The 25,359-nt window shown below is 42.2% G+C and overlaps 1 protein-coding gene across 1 annotated transcript in view; it reads right to left on the bottom strand.

The window, feature by feature from the left end:
* LOC139381371 (extracellular serine/threonine protein kinase FAM20C-like) overlaps nt 1-20,393 on the bottom strand; it is an 84,335-nt gene extending 63,942 nt beyond the window's left edge. Inside the window, exons 1-3 of the mRNA XM_071124847.1 lie at nt 18,914-20,393; nt 18,361-18,539; nt 15,419-15,497 (exon numbers count right to left, since the gene is read on the bottom strand). Of these exons, the coding sequence (XP_070980948.1) occupies nt 15,419-15,497; nt 18,361-18,539; nt 18,914-19,653 (998 nt within the window). The 5' untranslated portion in view covers nt 19,654-20,393. The remainder of the gene's footprint in view (nt 1-15,418; nt 15,498-18,360; nt 18,540-18,913) is intronic.
* Nucleotides 20,394-25,359: the final 4,966 nt, after the last annotated feature.

Consider the following 25,359-nt stretch of genomic DNA (forward strand, 5'->3'; position numbering starts at 1 on the left):
TAATTATACAGCTAAGCAGTCTCTGTAGTAAGGCTTTGTTGGCATGCCACAGCACCGACAGGACCAGGCATGTAGAGCTGTTTTCCCCAGTTTTTCCAGGAGGCTTAATTGCAACACAATCAGTACTTCTTAACCCTGGTTCCTTTGCGTTGACGTGAATTGAGGTGATTGGATAACAGATGTCACCTCAGGTATGTTGAGTAGATCTCGCAATGTTGGCTGGTTTGCTCTCAAGGCACAAACAGTCTAAATGGTGTAGAATATCAAATCAATAAAGCATTTCCAAAAGCTAATAAAATTTGAAAATGACTCAAAAACGCATGGAATAGAGTCAAAAAGATATAGTATAGAATAGATCCTTCTAGTTCCAGTATCTGGGTTTCAACAGTAAATCATGTGGACTGTGCATGAGGAGAGACAGAGTATGTGGTAGACGCAGAGTGACACTCCTTATTGGAATAGTCATTAGAGAGCAATGAGATAGAGAGAAAGTGAGAAAGAAAGAGAAAGAGAGATGTGGTGGAGAGAACCTATACTGTAGGATGTGACTGAGAGAAGCCACAACCCTGTGGTGTAATCAGAACCCCGTGGTATAGTCAGAACCCTGTGACATAATCAGGACCCTGTGGTATAGTCAGAATCATCTGGTATAGTCAGAACCCTGTGGTATAGTCCGAACTCTGTGGTATAGTCAGAACCCTGTGGTGTAATCAGATCCCTGTGGTATAGTCAGAACCTTGTGGTATAGTCAGTACCCTGTGGTGTAATCAGAACCCTGTGGTATAGTCAGAACCCTGTCGTGTAATCAGAACCCTGTGGTAGAGTCCGAACCATGTGGTGTAATCAGAACCCTGTGGTAGAGTCCGAACCCTGTGGTATAGCCAGTGGTGTAGTCAGAGCCCAGTGGTGTCGTCAGAGCCCTGTGGTATAGCCAGTGGTGTAGTCAGAGCCCAGTGGTGTAGTCAGAGCCTAATGGTGTAGTCAGAGCCCAGTTGTATAGTCAGAGTCAAGTGGTGTCGTCAGAGCCCTGTGGTATAGCCAGTGGTGTAGTCAGAGGACTGTGGTATAGTCAGAGCCCTGTGGTATAGTCAGAGCCCAGTGGTGTAGTCAGAGTCAAGTGGTGTCGTCAGAGCCCTGTTGTATAGCCAGTGGTGTAGTCAGAGGACTGTGGTATAGTCAGAGCCCAGTGGTGTAGTCAGAGCCCAGTGGTGTCGTCAGAGCCCTGTTGTATAGCCAGTGGTGTAGTCAGAGGACTGTGGTATAGTCAGAGCCCTGTGGTATAGCCAGTGGTGTAGTCAGAGCCCAGTGGTGTAGTCAGAGCCCTGTGGCATAGCCAGTGTTGTAGTCAGAGCCCAGTGGTGTAGTCAGAGCCCAGTGTTGTAGTCAGAGCCCAGTGGTGTAGTCAGCGGACTGTGGTATAGTCAGAGCCCTGTGGTATAGCCAGTGGTGTAGTCAGAGGACTGTGGTATAGTCAGAGCCCTGTTGTATAGCCAGTGGTGTAGTCAGATCCTGTGGTATAGTCAGAGCCCTGTGGTATAGTCAGAGCCCTGTGGTATAGCCAGAGATGCACTACTCAGTACGGTAAATTGGTGGGTGGGGAATAATGTGGCTGTTGATAAGCATTTAAAAAACAGAAAGGCTTCTATAAATATAGTAGGGAAACTCTGGGACGAGCCTTTGTGACCAGGCAGTAAGGCAGCGGTGAGGAGAACCCCCTGACCAACACCCAGTCTGATGCCTAGAGAGAGAGAGAGAGAGATGGATAGATAGATGAAGAGAGCAGGGAAGACAGAGATAGAGATAAGAGAGAGAGAGGGTGGAATAGAGCCAGGGAGAAAGAGAGAGCCTGCTGGAAACAGAAAGAAACTGAGAGAAACCACCCATAGAGACGGCAGTAAAGGATGATCCCAACCCACACAATCTGCAGAGCTCCTTGTGTTATTGTGTAAGTAGAGAATATGGCATCTTAAAAAACTCTCTGTTTGACCTTACACGAACCCAAGCCTTTCATTGTGTTATTTTACACACACCAATATAACAGGATAATAGAGGAGAGGATACACTGTGGAAGCTACAACTGAAAACTAACCTTGTTAAACATTTACAGGCACCGTCTGGGACGCTTCATTGGGGAAAAACACATTTGTCAAAGAAGAAAAAAGAGATTATAAATGACTCCCTTGACATTGGCAGTGCATGAACGACTGTTCACATTGTCCAATAATGTGGATAAACTGCTTTGGTAAGAGTCACTAGAGCAAAACACAAAGTGAGAAGGAGTGAAAAACACAAGATTTTAAGAGATATATTTTCCTCCGTATTGGATCGGTCAGGTTGTTAAAGAGAAAACATGTTTGTTGCTAGACAAAGGGCAGTGCTTTCTGCTTTCTATTGCTCCAAGATGAAGGGATGGGGGAGGAGGACTAGAAAAGGGTGTCGAGTGGTGAGAGAGAGGAGAGAAAGAAAGAGAATCAACATTACTTTTAGATTAATTATATAAATAGAACTGTGTGTAGATATAGAACCAAAGATATAGATACACTAGATATAGATATACAAAAATAGAACTGTGACAAATATGTTGCAGAATACCAGAAGGATCCAGCAGAGAGAGAGGTCTGGTGGCAGTGATAGTCACTTATAGTCTCGGTGCCACTCTGTAAACCTCTTCCTGAATGACTGTCATGTATTTTCCTACAGGGGAACCAAAGCCTACAGAACTAGTCACAGAGCCTCACCATACACTCCCTCATAACACATTCACAAATGAAATAATAGCCTGTGGTGACCTACTCGTTCTGGGGACTTTTTAGACTCTAAAACCTCAAATAGTCCCATCCCAAGCCTTTCCACTTCCTCTAAGGGAAAAATGCCATTAAGTGATCATAGCTGGAGCAGGATTATCACTTTGTTGATCTGAAGTGATGTTTTCATGCTAAAGCCAAGTCATTTGTTTATATAATGGTTGGCCAACTAGTTTATTTGGATCAGTGTATTGAAAGTATGCCAGAGTTAATGTTTTGCAGAGAGAGACTACAAGTGGCAGCCATCTTGATGATGATGTCTACTGTGTGGGAGGGAGAGGAAGGGGGTAGGGCAGAAGGTAAATATAAAATCCTATTTCTGGCACTGTTTTATGATTTCTTCACTGGGTCATTACTGTGACTGATGAGCGAGACACTCCCCCAGACACGAGGTCTTGCTCGGACAGAGATTCAACTCCAAAGCTCATATTTGAATAAGCCAATAGACAAACACCATCATCTTTTCCCTCCTTACTGAAAGACTAACAAGATGGTCCGTCCCTACTACATGGAGTTTCATAAACTGTTTTTCTCCAGATTGGCAAAACCAAGCTGAAGTACACTAGTCATGTTTTCTTTGCAACAACAAATTATAATCATTCTTTGGTGGGGCTGGTTGCCATATGCAATTTTCTTTATCCTTTCATTTTACACAATCCACAAACTACTTTAATAAACTCTCTGGGGAGAATAAGAGGGAGGAAAACATACACACACACACACACACACACACACACACACACACACACACACACACACACACACACACACACACACACACACACACACACACACACACACACACACACACACAAAGAGCAAGACATTTTTATATATGATAAGCCACCAGTTTCCAGTCCCTGTGGAATACTTTTTGTTGTTCCATTCAAAACAGCTGTGACTACTGCCTACCACTTGTATAGCACAATCACATTCACAAATGTAGCCAATTCATGATGGTGGATAAGCTGTTATGGTAGGTGTGTCCTCCTTATGCATTGATATAGGAACACTTCTGGCTGCTTTGTGTTCCGATGTGAAGGTTTTTATATTCTACAGCCCTGAAAAGTAAAAAAAAAAAATAGGGTTTCTCAACGTTTCTTTGGGAAGGGCGATGGTTCTATGTGGAACCATAACGACTCAAATAATCCTTCAATGGTTCTTTGCAGTTCACAAAAGGCTCATTTGTTATTTTAATGATCATTAAACTGTAGGGGAGGCAGCTCATTAGCATATTTGGGTGTGTAGGTTTTCTCACAACTCTTTTTGTGCAGCCGTGAGTATCATTTCAGTTGATCTAATGTGTTGTGTTATGCCATTACACATTATACCAGGCCTTTTGGCTGATCAATGGATGGTTCCCGGTTGGGTGGAAAAGAAGATGGGTGTTGTTGAATCGGTCAAGGTAACCCGAAGTGGACTTCTGATGTTTGTGTTTCTTCTGACCAGAAGGATCAGACGCTCTGTGCCACGCAACATGAGTCTAGATCTGTTTCTTACTTTGCTCTTAGGAACAGGGCAAGGAGTAGGGGTAGCATTAAGTGTGGAGGTGGAGCAATTGAAGTTGAAGATTGCTGGTGTTTGTGACCAGGCTCCCCTCCATGGTGAACCTGAGGAGTCACTGTCAGTCTTTTTGAGTCTTTACCCATGGTCATGTTAGGATACACTATACAGTACATTCAGAAAGTATTCAGACCCCTTCCCTTTTTCCACATTTTGTTATGTTACAGCCTTATTATAAAATATTATTCTACAATGTAGTAAAAATAAAGAATACCCTGGAATAAGTAGGTGTGTCCAAATTTTTGACTGATACTGTATATATAAATATATAAATACATATAAATATCTAAAAATAAATATATATATACAATTTTGTTCCTTTTTTTGGTTCCCTTTTCCCATTTTGTATCACAAAGTGTAATGGATCTACACTATAGTTCGGTTGGGGGTGGCAATGCAACATATTGGATGTCAACCGCCGTTAAACCTCAGAGAAGAAGAAGAATTACACATTATATATGACTACGGCCAGTGTGTTATATTTAAGTAATAAGGCCGTAGGAGGTGTGGTATATGGCCAATGTTCTTACGCACGATGCAACCGGAGTTCCTGGACACAGCACTTAGCTGTGGTGTATTGGCCATATATCACGAAGTCAATCACCCAGTTTATAAACTACTTTTTGTAATGGTACTTTATACAACCTTAGGAAAGGGTTCTTCATAGCACTATACAGGTGCCATTTAGAACCTTATCAGCATGGTTATTTATAGAACATTCAAAAAAGAATTCTACATAGCACCAAAAAGGGTTTTGCTACAGTTACAAGCCAAAGAACCCCTATCTGGTACAATTTAGAGCAGGGGTGGGCAACTTTGATGGGGATGAGGGCCACACAAAAAAATCTGAACCCATCATGAGGGGCTGAGAGAGCGAGAGAGAGAGCGAGTGAGAGAGAGAGAGAGAGAGAGAGAGAGAGAGAGAGAGAGATTCAACATCTAACTCACAGAGACAGAGTCCAAATAGAAAGTCTTCATCAACCCTGGTGGACTGTAGGAGAGGGGAGACTAGAGAACTAATCATGTTGGGACAGGGTTGTTACGCGTTGCGTTGAGGACAGTTACATCAATGTGGTGAGCCATCCACATCTCCCATCTCCCTTCACTGGATCAGGGAGTTAAAAATCCCTTGTGAGAGATGTAGTCAAGGCGCTGTACTCATGTAAAGCTTTGAACAGATATTTCTTTACGCCCAGTCTATTGTATATGGGGACTTTAGAATGCTGAATGACAGCCGTCCACAGAGATGCATACAGTACAGCAATGCAGATTTTCCTGTTCCTTATCCTCCAATAATTATGCATCACAATGTGATGTTTCAGATGCATCAGGGTAGATAGCTCCTAAGGAAAAGGCTAAAGCTACTGTACAGCAATGTACAGATTTAGCTGTTTTCAAAGATTTTGCCGCAAAACTTCCATATTTACAACACAACATGGTGTATTTAGAATCATATCACTTAGCTTAGTGAGAAAGACCAAACTACCATGTACTGTACAGCAGCAAATAGATTTAGCTGTTGTCCAATAATGATGCATATAGACCTATACAACAGCATATTTCATATCAGATCACTTAGCTCCTATGTAAAAAATAAAAACCCGATTAGACCTACTGTCCGTCTGGTGAGAGGAGATGTGAGGAGTGAAAACGTGACACTGGCACTTCGGTGTCATAATTAAACCTGACAGTCAAGACTTTGTGGAACTGTCAACGTGGTATTTTACCCCCTGCTTCATTATCTATGAATGATTCTCCTGAGGGTCTTTCCTCCAAAACGAACTACCGGTTATAAAACATGTCTACTGGTGAGGAGAGAGAGACAGAGAGATACAAGAAAAGGGCAACCAGTGAAGAACAAACACTATTGTAAATACAATCTAAATACAATCTATATTTATGTTAATTTATTTTCCCTTTTGTACTTAAATTATTTGCACATCATTACAATACTGTATATAGACATAATATGACATTTGACACTTTATTATTTTGGCATGCAGGAGACTATTTTAACCTACACCTATAAACGTGGGAAAGCACTGTGCCGATCAAAGTTGAGAAGAGTTAACAGCTGCTTCACGTCTCATACCCAGGTATGTCAGGGTAAAAGGAGTATTCACGGTTTTCGTCAAGCAGTTTGAAAGAATCAACGTGATAGCTTTGAGAGCAGCTACATTATCTCTGGGCAGAAAGATAGAGTAGTACTGTCGGCCTTGGAGGGATGTCAATTCAACTCAATTCAATTCAAAGGGCTTTATTGGCATGGGAAGCATATGTTTACATTGCCAAAGCAAGTGAAATAGATAATAAACAAAAGTGAAATAAACAATAAAAAATGTACATTACACTACAAAAGTTCCAAAGGAATAGAAACATTTCAAATGTCATATTATGTCTACATACAGTATTGTAACAATGTGCAAATAGTTAAACTACAAAAGGGAAAATAAATACACATAAATATAGATTGTATTTACAATGGTGTTTGTTCTTCACTGGTTGCCTTTTTCTTGTGTCAACAGGTCACAAATCTTGCTGCTGTGATGTCACACTGCTGTATTTCACCCAATAGATATGGGAGTTTATCAACATTGGGATTGTTTTTGAATTCTATGTGGATCTGTGTAATCTGAGGGAAATATGTGTCTCTAATATGGTCATACATTTGGCAGGAGGTTAGGAAGTGCAGCTCAGTTTCCACCTCATTTGTGGGCAGTGTGCACATAGCCTGTCTTCCTTTGAGAGCCAGGTCTGCCTACGGCCGCCTTCCTCAGTAGCAAGGTTATGCTCACTGAGACTGTACATAGTCAAAGCTTTCCTTCATTTTGGTCAGGTATTCTGCCACGGTGTACTCTCTGTTTAGGGACAAAAAGCATTCTAATTTGCTCCGTTTTTTTGGTAATTCTTCTTAATGTGTCAAGTAATTATATTTAGTTTTTTCCTGATTTGGTTGGGTCTAATAATGTCTCTCTCTCTCCAAGAGACGAGACAAGGTGACAGTTGATATCAACTGACACAGTCACACAATGAGCTACTGTTAAAATGACTCTTTCTCTCTCCAGAGGAGAACAGATAGGGATGAGGCCGGAGGAGGGGTTGTGTACATCAATGTCATAAAAACAGGGTGATTAACCTTCTCTGTCTTCCCAGAGACAATGAACGGGTTTATCAGAGCCTGCCTTAATGTGATGCATTGTGATGAGCCATAAACATTATGCCTCTGAGACAACACAGAAATGTCAGGAGTGAAGTCACACACGCACCCAGGCGTACAAAGACAAACACACAGAGAACCTGTGATATGCAGATTCTGTACTAACCCGTCACCTATCCTTTACTAAGCACAAAAATGTGTTTTCATTCCTTTAACAGTGGAAGCAGAACAACATTCTAACTGATAATAATCAACCTGGAGGGAGGATTTTTAGCTTTTTTAAGAAATGTTTCTAAGGTTTAAACACTCACAGCATGGAAGCTGTGAGTAATGCACAGATTGCAGAGCTACCTATCACTGAATGTAACACAGAAAGATTTGTTTGCTCCCAGCCTGTCCAAAATCATCAGGGGTGAGGTGAGGAGAAACACTGGGCTGAGAAGTGTTCATTTAGAACAATGAGACTCAGCAATGCTAGACAACGCTGAGGAGAACAGAGAGGAGAGGAGAACAGCGAGGAGGAAAGTGGAGAGAATAGAGCAGAAGAGAGCAGAAGAGGGCAGAGCAGAGGAGAGGAGAGCGGATCAGAGAGGAGAGGAAAGGAGAGCAAAGAGGAGAGCAGAGCAGAGCAGAGCGGAGAGGAGAGGAGAGGAGAGGAGAGGAGAGGAGAGGAGAGGAGAGGAAGTTACAGGTCTGTGAGAGCCAGAAATCTTGCTTGTTTATAGGTGACCAAATACTTATTTTCCACCATCATTTGCAAATAAATTCATTAAAAATCCTACAATGTGATTTTCTGGATTTTTTTCTCTAATTTTGTCTGTCATAGTTGAAGTGTACCTATGATGAAAATTACAGGCCTTGCACAATTGGTGTCTGACTAAATACTTTTTTGCCCCACTGTACATACATACATACGTACATACGTACATGCGTGCGTACGCGTGTGTGTGTTATGCTTACATTGCCTTTCACAATGCCTCCCGTTCATTAGACTAGCCTCCATAAACATATATTAAGTCATTCAACACAAATGCTGTTGAACTCAACAAGGCCCAGAGGACCCAATTACAGTATTACAACAGGGAAGTTGTCAAAACATTATTAAACATTAGGGGGTAATTTGCTGAACCAGTGTTGGGCTCACAGTGTTGTTGTATCACATGATCACGCTGGGATCTTTACTGATTCATTATTTTGTTCTTCTGACTCACTTCATCTCCCATTAGGAACACTGTGAACCGCTACTAAGACACTGATCTAAGGTCTGTTTGTGTGTTTCCTCCTAATTGTTAAGTTATAGTAGGGTGTTGCTAAGCTCATCCTAGATCTGTGTTCAGATGATCATCATAATATATCTTTGAAGAGTGTGGCATTTCTTGTTTGACTTATTGTAATTATAATTATTTTACCAGGCAGGTCAGTTAAAGGTGCACTATGCAGAAACTGCTTGCTAAAATTCGAATAGTTCGCCTAATTTCCGTTTATGTAACAAAACAATCAAGTATAGTGTAGAAAATCATTGTACCATCTAAACCGCTGTGAAATATATTTGTCTGGTGTACAAACCCGAAAGAAAAATTAAAAATTAAAAATTAAATTAAAAAGCATAGAAATAGTGCATATAGAACAGATCTAGCACTTCCTAGACTTGTTTTCAATGGCCTGGGGAAGGCATCCTCATCTAGCAATCACTGCCCTGTGTCACTTATGTTAGAAGATGAACCCTCAATCACCACAGATCTGGGATCACACAACCTTACAATAATCAGTATTTGTTCACCATAAAACAATCTGATGGGAAAACAATATCTGACCCTGAACCAGCAGTTAGAGGTGAAACATCTACTACAGTATACCAACCTTCGCCGGCCTGAAGCTGTGTCATTGTAGTAATCATAAAGTGTCAGTTCTACTCATTTTAGAACTGTCTCATATTCATCTCCTCTCAACCAGTTGTCCTGAGGCCAGTCATTCCTCTACAACAGTCAATCTCAGGAAACCTAGTCAAATATTGTTATATTATAAAAAAGAGAGGACAGAGAGAGAGAAAGGGAGGGAGAGAGAGAGAGAGGGGAGAGAGAGAAATAATGTTCATATTGTATTAGAGATGAAAATAAAGAGAAGAGATGATATTATATGCTGAGAATGTTGAGCGATTGTGTTAGTTTGATATCTCTCTATAAGGCTGTCAAAACAGAACTCGTTGTATTGTCATAGGGCTGCATTGTTCTCAGAGAGAAGCCAAGCGGCCATCAAAGCGAATGAAAGACACTCTGTTCAGACACGTCTTGTTCAGTTCAGACATTTTTCTATCTCAATACAGCACATCGCCCTGAGCTCTGATGCTATTTGATAAAACCATTGTTTCACATCTCGCCCATTTTGATGAAATGTTGAACTGTTTTGTGTGAGTAATGATATGCCTACACATGCTGACATATCTCAGGGGAGTTATTTGGTGTTGTTAATATACTGACAAAAAAGAGTGAAAAATATTGCATATGCTCTACTGTCAAACTGTCAATCAGTTATGGTTGCACCATTATTATGAACCGTCCTCCCCTCACCAGCCTCCTGTGTTTGATTGATACTACACAGACTATCCAATTTGTCTCCATAGAAAGCGACAGGGTATATTGGATTTGTGTGTACTGTATGACTCAGTGGAGTTGATTGACAAGCAATACAGTTAACCAGGAATGCTGGAACAGAAACCATGATTATATCAACACCCAACACTGCCTCCAATTTGATCTCATCAGCTAACACACAATGTCTGTGTACTCAGGGTCTAATTTGGATGTACATATGACGATCACGTCTCCTCCACACCCATAAACAGACGAAACAGAGAGACTGACAGACAGACAGCTAGACTGAATAATGATCGTTACAGAGGCAGTGTTAAAGCCCAACCTACTCCTCTATACCCAAACAAAGACTGGAATCATGGTGAAATGGAGCTTATCAGTTAGGATTCCAGGCTAACCCACTAAGACAGTAGACTAGACTGTACCGTGGGTGGCTCTACCTCATTGTGCAACTAAATAGGACGTAGAGATCATTTGTAAGGCGCACAACATGACAAGGCCAATGTTAAGGGGTGAATCATCGGACTTACTGTTGCCTGAGTTGGGCAATGAGGAAGCTGACTGACCTGACTTCTGCTCAAAATCACTTTTCACAAAACATAAGACTTTCCGGATGCAAAAAGGAGACAGAGAGAGAGAGACTGGTCTACTACTACTGACTGGTCAACTACTACTGACTGGTTGAACCTGGTCTACTACTGACTGTTCTACTACTACTGACTGGTTGAGACTGGTCTACTACTACTGACTGGTTGAGACTGGTCTACTACTACTGACTGGTTGAGACTGGTCTACTACTACTGACTGGTCTACTACTACTGATTGGTCTACTACTACTGATTGGTTGAGACTGGTCTACTACTATTGACTGGTTGAGGCTGGTCTACTACTACTGACTGGTTGAGACTGGTCTACTGCTATTGACTGGTTGAGATTGGTCTACTACGACTGACTGGTTGAGACTGGTCTACTACTATTGACTGGTTGAGACTGGTCTACTACTGTTGACTGGTTGAGACTGGTCTACTACTACTGACTGGTTCAGACTTGTCTACTACTACTGACTGGTTGAGACTGGTCTAATACTATTGACTGGTTGAGACTGGTCTACTACTATTGACTGGTTGAGACTGGTCTACTACGATTGACTGGTTGAGACTGGTCTACTACTACTGACTTGTTGAGACTGGTCTACTACTACTGCTCTTATATATTTTTATTATCATTAATATTGTTGTTGTAAGCTATCATCAAGGAAAAGGGTGGCTACTTTGACCAATCTTAATTATAAAATATAGTAGGCCTAATCTAAAGAAAGCTGTTGAGAGCCTCCTCTTTTTAGTAGAGGCCATCACTCTTTTCTCGTGCATAGCCTATACAAATTTTGCACAACATTAGCTCATGGCCTGCCATGAAGTGTTTGATTAGATTTTCAATTACATTTTCATTGATGTCAGAGTGATCAGAGTATGGTTGCACATTTTGGGGAGTATTCATAGGTGGAAACTTTCTTTGGGAATTAACGGGAATATATTGGAATTGATGGAAATATATGCATATTAATCCAATTTAAATGTAGATGTTTTTTGCATTGGATATATTTACCATATCATATAGGACGTAGAGATCATTTATCATTTATCATTTAGACATAAACCTTTTACCTTATCATAAGTAGACATAATTTCTGTTAATGGTAATCCCATTTCCACTATTACTATTATTATTGCTGTTGGTCCCACTATTTTGTTATATGTACAGTACCAGTCAAAAGTTTGGACACACCAACTCATTCAGGGGATTTTATTTATTATTAATATTTTCTACATTGTAGAATAATAGTGAAGACATCAAAACTAGGAAATAACACATATGGAATCATGTAGTAAGCAAAAGAAGTGCTACACAAAACAAAAATATTTTATATTTGCGATGTGTAAAAGTAAACACCCTTTCCTTGATGAGAGCTTTGCACACACTTGGCATTCTCTCAACCAGCTTCATGAGGTAGTCACCTGGAATGCATTTCTTCTTTCCTTCTTAATACGTTTGAGCCAATCGGTTGTGTTGTGACAAGGTACGGGTGGTATACAGAAGATAGCCCTACTTGGTAAAAGACCAAGTCCATATTATGGCAAGAAAAGCTCAAATAAGCAAAGAGAAATCGCATTCCATCATTACTTTAAGACATGAATGTCAGTCATTCTGGAAAATCTTAAGAACTTTTAAAGTTTCTTCAAGTGCAGTCGGAAAAACCAACAAACGCTATGATGAAACTGGCTCACATGAGGACGGCCACAGGAAAGGAAGACCCAGAGTTACTTCTGCTGCAGAGAATAAGTTCATTAGAGTTACCAGCCTCAGAAATTGCAGCCCAAATAAATGCTTCACAGAGTTCAAGGAACAGACACATCTCAACATCAACTGTTCAGAGAAGACTGTGTTAATCAGGCCTTCATGTTCGAATTGCTGCAAAGAAACCACTACTAAAGGACCCCAATAAGAAGCAGAGACTTGCTTGGGCCAAGAAACCCGAGCAATGGACATTAGACTGGTGGAAATCTGTGCTTTGGTCTGATGAGTCCAAATTTGAGATTTTTGGTTCCAGGTTGCTTCCGGATGATCTCCAGGCTGTGTAAGGGCTATTTGACCAAGAAGAAGAGTGATGGAGTGATGCATCAGATGATCTGGCCTCCATAATCACCCGACCTCAAACCAATTTAGATGATTTGGGATGAGTTGGACAGCAGAGTGAAGGAAAAGCAGCCAACAAGTGCTCAGCATATGTGGGACCTCCTTCAAGGCTGTTGAAAAAGCATTCAAGGTGAAGCTGGTTGAGAGAATACCAAGAGTGTGCAAAGCTGTCATCAAGGCAAAGGCGGCTACTTTTTTATTACTGCATGATTTCATATGTGTTATGTCATAGTTTAGATGTCTTCATTATCATTATTATTATAATTTATTAAAAATAAAGAAAAACACTTGAATGTGTCTAAACTTTTAACTGGTACCGTATACTTTGACAAGTAATTTAACTTGCCATGTCAACAAAGTATATTGAATTGAATTGAGAGAGAGAGAGAGTGACAGAGACAGGTAGAGAGAGACAGAGAGACAGGTAGAGAGAGACAGAGAGACAGGTAGAGAGAGACAGAGAGACAGGTAGAGAGAGACAGAGAGACAGGTAGAGAGAGACAGAGAGAGAGAGAGAGAGAGAGAGAGAGAGAGAGAGAGAGAGAGAGAGAGAGAGACATAGGATTGATACAGAGCAGCACTACTGGATTCCTGCTCTGTTCTGCACCTGCTCGGTGCCATTCTATTCTGAAACCAGTTTACTGGTAGAGTCCGTCGCCAGATTGGTACCCAGACGCTCTGCTCCTCTCTCTCAAATGTTGATGCATTTGCATTTGTGTTCAGAGGAGAAGCTGATGTGAAGCCTTTGATGTTGCAGCCTCTGTCTCTTTGAAGCACCATGTGGCAACACGCAAACAGATTGAGGAGAGAGAGTTGGTGGGGTGTTATGGAGCAGTGTGTGTGTGAGTGTGCAAGTGTTTGCATGCATGTGTATGCATGTGTGTGTGGCGGCAGGTAACCTAGCGGTTAAGAGCGTTGGTACAGTAACCGGAAGTTTGCTGTTCGAATCCCCGAACAGACAATGTGAAAAAATCTGTCGATGTGCCCATGAACAAGGCAGTTAACACTGATTCCTCTGAATAAGAGTGTCTGCTAAATGTCTCAAATGTAAGTGTGCGTGTGTCGGTTCACAATATTGTCTAGGGAATAGTGCAGAGGAAATGTCTGCCAGTCCAGCTGGATGGAGATTGGGGTCTAACTCTGCCATCAAGACAGTTCTGATGGCCATGCTTTGTTAAATGAAATGTATCAAGACGGGGGAGTGAAAATAAGTCTCATACTCCTCCTGCCCATCCTGTCTTTAGATTAGAACACCAAGGGGATAGATAATATCAGACATGAGTTGACAGCCTCAAACAACAAATAGATTTAAATTTCCTGTTTCTGTTCAAATGTAATATTAGTGTACCGCATAGAGAAAATCTGGATGGATTTTGATTGCATATTTCAGCAACAATGCATGGGGGGGTGTGGTATATGGTATAAGGGCTGTGGTATAAGGGCTGTATCCAGGCACTCCATGTTGCATTGTGTACGTAAGAACAGTCCTTAGACGTGCTATATTGCCATATACAACACCCCCTGATGTGCCTTATTGCTATAATGAACTAGTTACCAATGTAATTAGTAGCAGTAAAAAGTACTTTTTTGTCATACCCATTTCATGCGGTCAGATATACCACAGATTTCAGTCAATTAGCATTCAGGGCTCGAACCACCTGGTTTAAAATGTCAGTATGCTTCTCTCCTGATTTGAGGTGTGTCTCGCTTGACTTAACATGACTAGACTGAAGGAGTTAGTAATGACAGCCTATGAATAGCTTCTCCCCCCTTCCCTGTTCCTATTCCTCCTTCTCCCCCCTTCACTCCTCCTACTCCTTCTTCCCCCTTCCCTCTTCCTACTCCTCTCCCCCTTCCTTGCTCCTATTCCTCCTTCTCCCCCTTCCCTCCTCCTTTTCCTCCTTCTCCACCCTTCACTCCTCCTCCTTGCCTCCTCCTCTTTCCCTCCTCCTTCTCCCCCTTCCCCCCTCCTCTTCCTTCTCCCCCTTCCCCCCTCCTCTTCCTTCTCCACCCTTCCCTCCTCCTCCTTCTCCCCCCTTCCCTCCTCCTTCTCCCCCTTCCCCCCTCCTCTTCCTTCTCCACCCTTCCCTCCTCCTCCTTCTCCCCCCTTCCCTCCTCCTTCTCCCCCTTCCCCCTCCTCTTCCTTCTCCCCCCTTCCCTCCTCTTACGCCTTCTCCCCCTTCCCTGTTCCTATTCCTCCTCCACCTTCTCCCCCTTCCCTCCTCCTATTCCTCCTCCTCCTTCTCCCCCCTGGGATCAGCCACAGGCTTAACCCAGCTCTCCACACTGCCACTGAGGCCACACACCACGGGAGGGTGAATATGATTAACCAATTACGATAACAAAAGTAATTCAATTTAAAACCCAGCTAGCTATAACAATGATGAAAAGGATTAGGACCAAAAGACCAAGTCTCTCAGAGGAAGTATATTATCATTACAATATGGCCAACCTGGATACAAATAAGGTTAAATAAAATTAATTTTGTTTTCATTTAACCTTTATTCATCTAGATTGTCCCCCTGAGGCACTGTACGAATAGCCTATTGAACCTATACAATACATCACCATGAGACGCATTTCTGGTTGTTATAAAGCAGTCTACTTACTTCATAGGTTTGAACAGAGCCTGTCCGTAGTTCTGGAACGTCATGATGAGTTTTAGTTGTGTGCCTCCAGACTTCATGGCTGTTGGAGATACACAAAGACAAACAACTCAAATCATCATTGACAGCAATTACACAGTATGGCATAATCATTCTCACTGGATGACATTGTAGAGTACAAGGAAATCATCAGAGATGATATAATCAATTACGCAATGAATTTCCCTCTCCAGAGGATGGTCAACCTCTCCCACTGATTCAATCTTGCAACCGTACAGTTAACTAGTGAAATTGTGTCATATTAATGACCAAAGGCTCGCATTTCTGTGTGTTATTATGTTATAATTAAGTCTGATTTGATAGAGCAGTCTGACTAAGCAGCAGCAGGCCCGTAACCATTCATTCAAACAGCACTTTCGTGCGTTTTGCCAGCAGCTCTTCGCAAGCACAGCTCTGTTTATGACTTCAAGCCTATCAGCCTAATGGCTGGTGTCACCAATATGAAATGGCTAGCTAGTTAGCTGGGTGTGCGCTAATACCGTTTCAATCGTCACTCGCTTTTAGATTTGGAGTAGTTATTCCCCTTGCGCTGCAAGGGCTGCGGCTTTTGTGGAGCGATGGGTAACGCTTCTTCGAGTGTGGCTGTTGTCGATGTGTTCCTGGTTCGAGCCCAGGTAGGGGCGAGGAGAGGGACGGAAGCTATACTGTTACACTGGCAATACTATAGTGCCTATAAGAACATCCAATAGTCAAAGGTATATGAAATACAAATGGTATAGAGAGAAATAGTCCTATAAATACTATATTAACTACAACCTAAAACCTCTTATCTTGGATTATTGAAGTCTCATGTTAAAAGGAACCACCAACTTTTATAAGTGCTCATGTTCTGAACAAGGAACTTAAACGTTAGCGTTTTTACATGGCACACATTTTTACATGGCACACATTTTTACATGACACACATTTTTACATGGCACACATTTTTACATGGCACACATTTTTACATGACACACATTTTGACATGGCACACATTTTTACATGACACACATTTTTACATGGCACACATTTTTACATGGCACACATTTTTACATGACACACATTTTGACATGGCACACATTTTTACATGACACACATTTTTACATGGCACACATTTTTACATGACACACATTTTTACATGGCACACATTTTTACATGACACACATTTTTACATGGCACACATTTTTACATGGCACACATTTTTACATGACACACATTTTTACATGGCACACATTTTTACATGACACACATTTTTACATGACACATTTTTACATGGCACACATTTTACATGACACACATTTTTACATGGCACACATTTTTACATGGCACACATTTTACATGGCACACATTTTTACATGACACACATTTTTACATGGCACACATTTTTACATGGCACACATTTTTACATGACACACATTTTTACATGGCACACATTTTTACACGGCACACATTTTACATGGCACATTCTTGGCACATATTGCATATTGGCACATTACTTTCTTCTCCAACACTTTGTTTTTGCTAAATTCATTTTATTGATGTATTATATTATGTTAAAATAAGTGTTCATTCAGTATTGTTTTAATATTCATTATTACAAATAAATAAATTGGCCGATTAATCGGTATCTGCTTTTTTGGTCCTCCAAAAATCGATATCGGTATCGGCGTTGAAAAATCCTAATCGGTCGACCTCTAGTTCAGACTGTGTGACTGTGTACTCAGAGTGAGTGACAGATGATGTCACAGTGTTTGTTTGATCAGGAAGGAGACTGGGAGGTGAAGGACAAAGAGTGCATTCACATCGCTGTCTGTTTTCTCTCTGTTCTTTCCATTCTCTCTGTTCTCTCTTGCGCTCTTCTTTCTTCCCTCATTCTCTCTCTCTGTTCTTTCTTCCCTCTCTCTCGCTCTCTCATTCTAGAACCTAGAACATAATAAGCCATTCTACAGGGACTCCTGAGACAGCTGTTCAGAGGGCAGAAGATGGAATCCTCACATCCAAAAAGGGACAAAATTCAAGTCAATTTCTTGGCCGTAAAGCAAATTGGCCCCAAAAAAGAGGCACAAAGTCTTTGAAAAATACCATAATAGCTTTGAGAAAATATTGTTTAATGTAAAAGAGATGTTGACATGGGCTGTGCAAAGGCGAGAAGAGGGTGAACCGTTAAAGAGGAAAATGTCAACGTTTCAATCTCTAGACTGTTGGCATACCCACTCTATAGAGAAGATGCCCTGATGTAACAGACCCAAAGGCTTTAAGCTCTATGTTCTACGTGTCCTAGTGTGAGTTACACATGACCAAATATGTCACCTATCAACTAGAAAATTGAATTTGTCATACATTATCAATATACAGTATATAATATCCATTGATCATTTGTATTGTATTCTTTCTGTGAATGAGTGAAGTAGATGTGACGGTAGCTAGGCATGCTATATAAAGAAAAACCCAAAATACCAACTGATGGCTTCTGTAGTCTCAATTGGTATTGACATCCTGGCCTCTCAGTAGTCATATAGCTGTGTGATTACATGGGCTGGAGGGAGCAGCATGTATCTGGCCATACTGCCAGACCAAGCTGTATCCATCCTGCATCCTCTCATTTCACTGCGTGTGAATTTGGAGAGAGAACCTGGTCGCAGATCTGTTTCTGTGTTTTGTTTAGCCAACTCCTCTGACTACTGTTGTTGTGCCATACAGAGGAGAAACTATCCTCGTCCCATCTGTATGTGCCTTCGCCAAGTTATCTGTGTCAATGATAGTCAGAGGAGGTGGCTAAACAAACCACTAACAGATCTGGAACCAGGCTAGTTTCTCAACTTCTATGGCATGAGAGTTGGCTGAACAAAGTAAAAACAGATCTGGGACCAGGCTTTAGAGAAGCTACCTTCTCTCCTCTGACTTACCAACGCTGGTGATTCTCTGTGAGACCAAGTCCCTGAGGAGGGCATCGATGACTGGGTTGTGTCTGGAGTAGAGCTCATATCGATTAATCCCTATGTGGAAGCGGAGCCAGTTGGGGTAGGAGTCAACCGTCAGCTCCCCTCCTGTCGGAGAGTACTCCTCCACGTTCTGCTCAGCATGCCTGGGGGGGGGGAGAGGGGGGGTGATCAGTGTTATTACAACAGGGAGGATGACATGATTATGCATTTTGTGTAACCCCAGAATCACCATCATTTTTAGTGCTTCAGCTGTTTTAGTGTTTTGTGTGTTGAGGTGACATGTTTTACTAAGGGACTTGAATTTGCAAGAGGGACATTTGATAATAAGGTTCAGCAGCCTATAACCGTTTATGTAATAACACTTTTATTAATGTAGTACGATTGTCATTAACAAATCATATCTTAGGTGTATTGTTTGTTTAATTTATGTTCATGTCTTATGTTGAATTTGAGGAGGATAATAATCACTTTCAGATTGTGGGGATAGTCTATAAATATCTATAAAAATATAGGTTACCATTCCTGATTCTCTGTGGCGCCTTTGGTGTCAAATCTGATGTCTGTGTTGACATTGAACAATGTGTCCTCGTCGGTCAGAGATGGTAAGGCTCTCTTAAATAATGGGTGGTCAAACAGCGCCCGCAACCTTGAACCTTTGACAGGTACGTTTTTGTTGAGCACAGTGTCCGGTATAAACCGTCTATTTTTGTCACCATTTTGCGCATAATGTTCAGGCCGTATAAAGGCTTCCGTTTTATCCCCCGCTTTGGGGATCTTCTCCGGAGAATGGGAAGAGATGTTAGAGTTTGGCTCATTGCTGAAGTCCTGGAGGATTCTCAGAGTGTGTTTGTTAGGCCAGCCCGACTCCACTCCCGACCTGGCTCGGTGTTTAGCCCAGTTCTGAGGGCCCTCGCTCGGCGTGTGCGAGCAGGAGCAGCCGGTGTTGCCGCGCCTCTCCAGCTTTGGTAACAAGTCTATCAAGATGTGCATCGAGCAGGCGATTAGAAACACCATGAGAATCAAAACCCGGAATTTACGGAAGAGTAGCATCTTCATAGTCCTCTGTTTGAGCTGTTGTGAGTATTTACTGCAAATGATGAGCACGCATATGAACAGACTCACTACATCACGGATTATGTTTATTACGCTGGATGCCAATTTAATGAAATACACGTTGAACACGAAACCATCTTCACTTATAGCCGTCTTGAGTAGACTAAAGTTTTCAGTGTTCAACTTTTGTATTCCCAACCACATAGAAGGCTCCTTTTGTGATTCAGAACGAGAGGATTCTCCGCATGCGCCCAGGTAAAACAGGTCGATTCGGTTCAGACCAACGGTCAAGTTGAGCAAGCGGCATTATCTCAACTGCTTTCTGCTCTATAGATCCGAGTCCGACCTCAAGGCTTTATGCACAACATAAGGTATAAAGAAAGTGCAAGGGGCCCGAAATAAAAGCTCAAAAACGGTAGATAAATGATCCATCAGAGGTGTGTGTTCGCGGGGTCTGCTGGCACACATCCGTCCGGCCGTTGAGCGTGAACTCTGCGGTGTGAGAAACGAGGCTATCGTGGATCCGCTGGCCACGGGCAACGCATTGGTCCAGTCCGGGATAGGAAACGCGCAGAGAGCGCTATTCACTAATGTCAAAATATAATAAATAAATAAAAGACTATTTGAGATTCCTCCTTTGCCACGATAAACGGCGAACCAACGTTGAAAAGCGCCGCAGGTAAAAATAAAATACAAAAACGTGTAGGCTAAGTGAATTAGTTCACATATAGCCTTTTGCACAGTAAGCGACCCAGTATAAAATATATGTCAATGATCACACAACAAATCCGGAATAACGACAGGCAATACAAAACAACCAAAACGAGACAAATAAAATAAATAATTCGGACAGGTGCCGATTCGCTTTCTCTCTCGAATATGTGGCTTTTGCGCGAGGAAAAAGAGAACCACTGTCTGTCCAGCGTGAGATCGAGGGTGGGTGTGTTAAATATGATGATGAAGCGCATCTAGATCCAGCCTTGCGGTGCGTCACCGTGCACAGATTGGCTGAGTCTCTCTTTCAGTCATAGAGAGAGGATGAGGACAGCAAACCCCTTAGGCTCAAGTGCCTGGCCTGCCTGTGTCTGTATTGTTGAAAATATCCCCCCTGCACATCCAGGATGTGCAAGAAGAGGGCGTCTCATCACAGTGGCGAAAATCCGCTGTCGCACAATGTTGTGTGAATACTATACATTCAATTATTTATGGCTACTGATTAGGGAAGTGCGTCTGCTTGCATCATGGATGCTTCCTTATGGAGACATGGTAGTGTCAGTCCAGGGGTTCCATTCAGTCAAATCGGCACTGCATTATCTGTACAACACACAGGAGGCTGGTGAGGGTAGGACGGCTCATAATAGAGGCTGGAATGGAGTGAACGGCTGGAACGGAATTCCATTAATTCTGTTCCAGACGTTACTATGAGCCCGTCCTTCCCAATTAAGGTGCCACCAACCTCCTGTGGTACAGCTGCATCATCAACATGTATAAAACAAATGATTGTGGCCAAAAACAACTACAGGAATACCTGGCAGAATGGAAATGTACAGAAACAAGAGATGGCTGCAGCTAATATTCACATCGCCTGCCTTCACTTCCCAATCAACAGACCAATGGTAGTCTTTATGGCTAATTGACTGGCCGTAAAGCTACTGAATGGATGGTTAGGGTTAGGAGGGTTGGACCATGTCTTTGTATGACCGATCATGTCCATCATGATTACCTTTTGAGACGACATTATAGCTACAGTAAAAGCAGCATGGCTTAACAACATGAAAGGAGACAGACAGTGGGGTCTGTGCCACGCCACACCACAAAGGTATATGGATGCGCTTAGGGATGTATAGGGATTTACATAAAACAGTACATTAACCGTGAGGACTAATTAAGTATCTGTAAAGACAAAATTAGATGGGAACATAATGATAATTGTCAATCCGGGCACTAAATTGGAAGTGTGTGTGTGTGTGTGTGTGTGTGTGTGCCTGCCTGCCTGCCTGCCTGTGCGTATGATTGCGGTCGTGCGCGTGTGTGTGTACTAAAGTGAGTGAGTGAGAAATTATGGGTTTATTTCAGTCCTACCAAAAGGAGCCTTTCCAAGAAGCAAGTAACAGTCTAGTGACTCACTCACCTAACAATACAGACCACTACAGTCTTGCCTATTGTGTGAGACAGAGGAGGAGGAACATAGCCCCACTTACTTAATAGATTAGAGATTAGTTCACCAAATTGCTATGTTGGCTTCCTGCAGGGATAACATGGGGTGACACATGGACTTTGAAGCCATGAAGAAACTCAATAAAATAGCAAACTACAGATCTAGGATCTTAATTTGACCAGTCTTTTGTTACTGAGAATTTTCCTGCACAACCAGAAATGCAAACTTCTAGTGTATTCAAGTTTTAAAAAGGCTTCTAAAGTTGTTTTTATTCCACTTTAAATGTCAGACTTGATTTACCCGAACAAAAAATGTATCAACCCCTACAAAAAATGTCCATTAATTATAATCCACATAATAATTTACATTTCCTGTTGCTGCAGCATTATTTTCCTGCTGTAGTAAACTGTCTACATCTGTACTCAGAGACAATGCTTTGCTTGTTACCCATCGTCCACTATGATCATCCACAATGACTGCTCTAGCTTCCTACCCTCTTGCCTGTAGGGTGAAATAGCCCGAGCCATACGTCTATTGATGTCAGTCAGATAGGCATGATGATGATAGCATGCACTCAATGGGTCACTGAATCTAAAAAAAACTGGTCTGAATGACAGGCTGCATTGTGCAATTCATTCAACCTTTCAATATGAATCAAGTTCACCTTTGTATTCTTGCTGTTTTACTGACCATTGCCCTGTAAGGGGAAGACATAATTTTACAGGTGGTCCAATACCATTTGCCAACTGTACCAGTAGAGACTGCAATGAGATGAGGAGAAACAATTGTATAATTGATAACATTTAATCATTTATTAGTTTCTAAATGAACTAATTGAAACAAATAGACGTTTCTGCTCATTGTGTCATTGTCCTCAAGATATCACCTAGGATGCCCTTTACGTGACAAAGTGCTCTGTGTTATCTCTGGCTGACACAGGCCAGCAGTGATATGTCTCTGGATACGGACCCCCCCCCCCCAACACTCTCAAATGACAACAATATAGGGGTCTTGTTTCCCATCTTCCCACAATTACATATTCTGACAATGGACTATTCTAGCTTCCTCTTCTACCCGAGGGGAAATAGCCAGGGTTGAATGAATGAGTATTGATGTCAGCCAGGTAGGCATGATGATGATAGCATGCAGTCAATGGGTCAGTGACTCTTCACAAACCCCATGGCCTGAATGACTGACTGCATTGTGCAGTTTATCCAACCTTTCAACATGAATCAAGACCACCTTTGTATTCTTGATATTTTACTGACCATTGAAAGAAAAAGTATATATAACACATTCTTGATTAACTGGTGTTACAACACACCTGTCATGTTTCAGAACACCTCAGGATGAATGTTTCAGTTTAGCTTCAATCTGTCTCATAAGCCTCACACCCATGTGTTACAACACACCATGTCATGTTTCAGAACACATCAGGCTTAATGTTTCAATGCTTCAATCTGTCTCATAACCCTCACACCCATGGCGGAGATCTTTGTCGGCTATACTCAGCCTTGTCTCAGGATGGTAAGTTGGTGGTTGAAGATATCCCTCTAGTGGTGTGGGGGCTGTGCTTTGGCAAAGTGGGTGGGGTTATATCCTTCCTGTTTGGCCCTGTCTGGGGGTGTCCTCGGATGGGGCCACAGTGTCTCCTGACCCCTCCTGTCTCAGCCTCCAGTATTTATGCTGCAGTAGTTTATGTGTTGGGGGGCTAGGGTCAGTTTGTTATATCTGGAGTACTTCTCCTGTCCTATTCGGTGTCCTGTGTGAATCTAAGTGTGCATTCTCTAATTCTCTCCTTCTCTCTTTATTTCTCTCTCTCGGAGGACCTGAGCCCTAGGACCATGCACCAGGACTACCTGACATGATGACTCCTTGCTGTCCCCAGTCCACCTGGCCGTGCTGCTGCTCCAGTTTCAACTGACCTGAGCCCTAGGACCATGCCCCAGAACTACCTGACATGATGACTCCTTGCTGTCCCCAGTCCACCTGACCGTGCTGCTGCTCCAGTTTCAACTGTTCTGCCTTATTATTATTCGACCATGCTGGTCATTTATGAACATTTGAACATCTTGGCCATGTTCTGTTATAATCTCCACCCAGCACAGCCAGAAGAGGACTGGCCACCCCACATAGCCTGGTTCCTCTCTAGGTTTCTTCCTAGGTTTTGGCCTTTCTAGGGAGTTTTTCCTAGCCACCGTGCTTCTAAACCTGCATTGCTTGCTGTTTGGGGTTTTAGGCTGGGTTTCTGTACAGCACTTTGAGATATCAGCTGATGTACGAAGGGCTATATAAATACATTTGATTTGATTTGATTTGTTACAACACACCATGTCATGTTTCAGAACACTTCAGGATGAATGTTTCAATGCTTCAATCTGTCTCATAACCCTCACACCCATGTCATGCTCTACTCTCCAGACACCAAGATAAAGCAATAAATACACTTCAGTTAGTGCTAAACACAGCTGCTAGAAATTTGACTAGAACCCCAAAAATGTATCGTATTACTCCAGGGCTAGCCTCTACACTGGCTTCCTGTCAAGGCTAGGGCTGATTTTAAGGTTTTACATTGACTTGCTCCTACCTATCGCTCCGATTTGGTCCTGCTGTACATACCTACATGTAAGCTACGGTCACAAGACACAGGCCTCCTTACTGTCCCTAGAATTTCTAAGCAAACAGCTGGGCTATAGGCTTTCTCCTATAAAATCAATTTGAATGGAATGGTCTGCCTATCCATGTGAGAGACGTAGACTCCGTCATCTCTTCAGTAGGTTCTATGATTGAGTGTAGTCTGGCCCAGGGAAGGTGAATGGCAAGACACGAGCGACAAACCGCCCTTGCTGTCTCTGCCTGGCACGCTCCCCTCTCCACTGGGATTCTCTGCTTCTGACCCTATTAAGGGGACTGAGTCACTAGCTCCTCCATGCCATCCTTAGGAAGGGTGCGTCACTTGAGTGGGTTGAGTCACTGACGTGATATTCCTGTTCGGATTTGTACCATGGCCATGTACACTTATGATCTTATGATCTCCACCTGGCACAGCCAGAAAAGGACTGCAAGCTGGGATTCTACATCTGCATTGCTTGCTGTTTGGGGTTTTAAGGTGGGGTTTCTGTATAACACGTTGAGACATCTGCTGATGTAAAAAGGGCTTTATAAAGAAATTCAGTACACCTTCAGTCTGTCCCAATACCCTCACACCCATGTGTTACAACACACCATGTCATGTTTCAGAACACCTGAGGATGAATTTTTCAGTACATCATAAATCTGTCCCAATACCCTAACAACCATGTTTTTCAATGCTCCAGCAAAGTTAAGGTTTCGTCTCCTTAAAGTTGGTGGCAGCTCAGTTGCCACTAGTTTTAGTGTTACATAGCACTTCTTTTAAACAGTGTGGTTCAATAATATTTGTTCCCTGTACGAGTACCCTAACAGTGAGGGACAGCAGAAGGAAAAACAATCAAATTAGCGTAACAAATCAATTAATGTATTAATTGAAACAAAATTGTCTTATTGGCCACAACGCATCATCTTAAATGCCCTTTATGTGACAAAGTGCTCTGTGTTATCTCTGGCTGACACAGCTGACAGGCCAACCAGTGATATGTCTCTGGGATACAGAATAACCTAGCCCCCCCCCCCCACTCAAATGACAACAATAACAGGGCACAGCAGAGGTCATAAAGACATACCTGTAGATGGATGTCCTATACGTATTGTGGAGTACATTGAGATAGCAAATC

Source organism: Oncorhynchus clarkii, chromosome 23 (genome assembly GCF_045791955.1).
Source record: "Oncorhynchus clarkii lewisi isolate Uvic-CL-2024 chromosome 23, UVic_Ocla_1.0, whole genome shotgun sequence".
Lineage (NCBI taxonomy): Eukaryota > Metazoa > Chordata > Actinopteri > Salmoniformes > Salmonidae > Oncorhynchus > Oncorhynchus clarkii.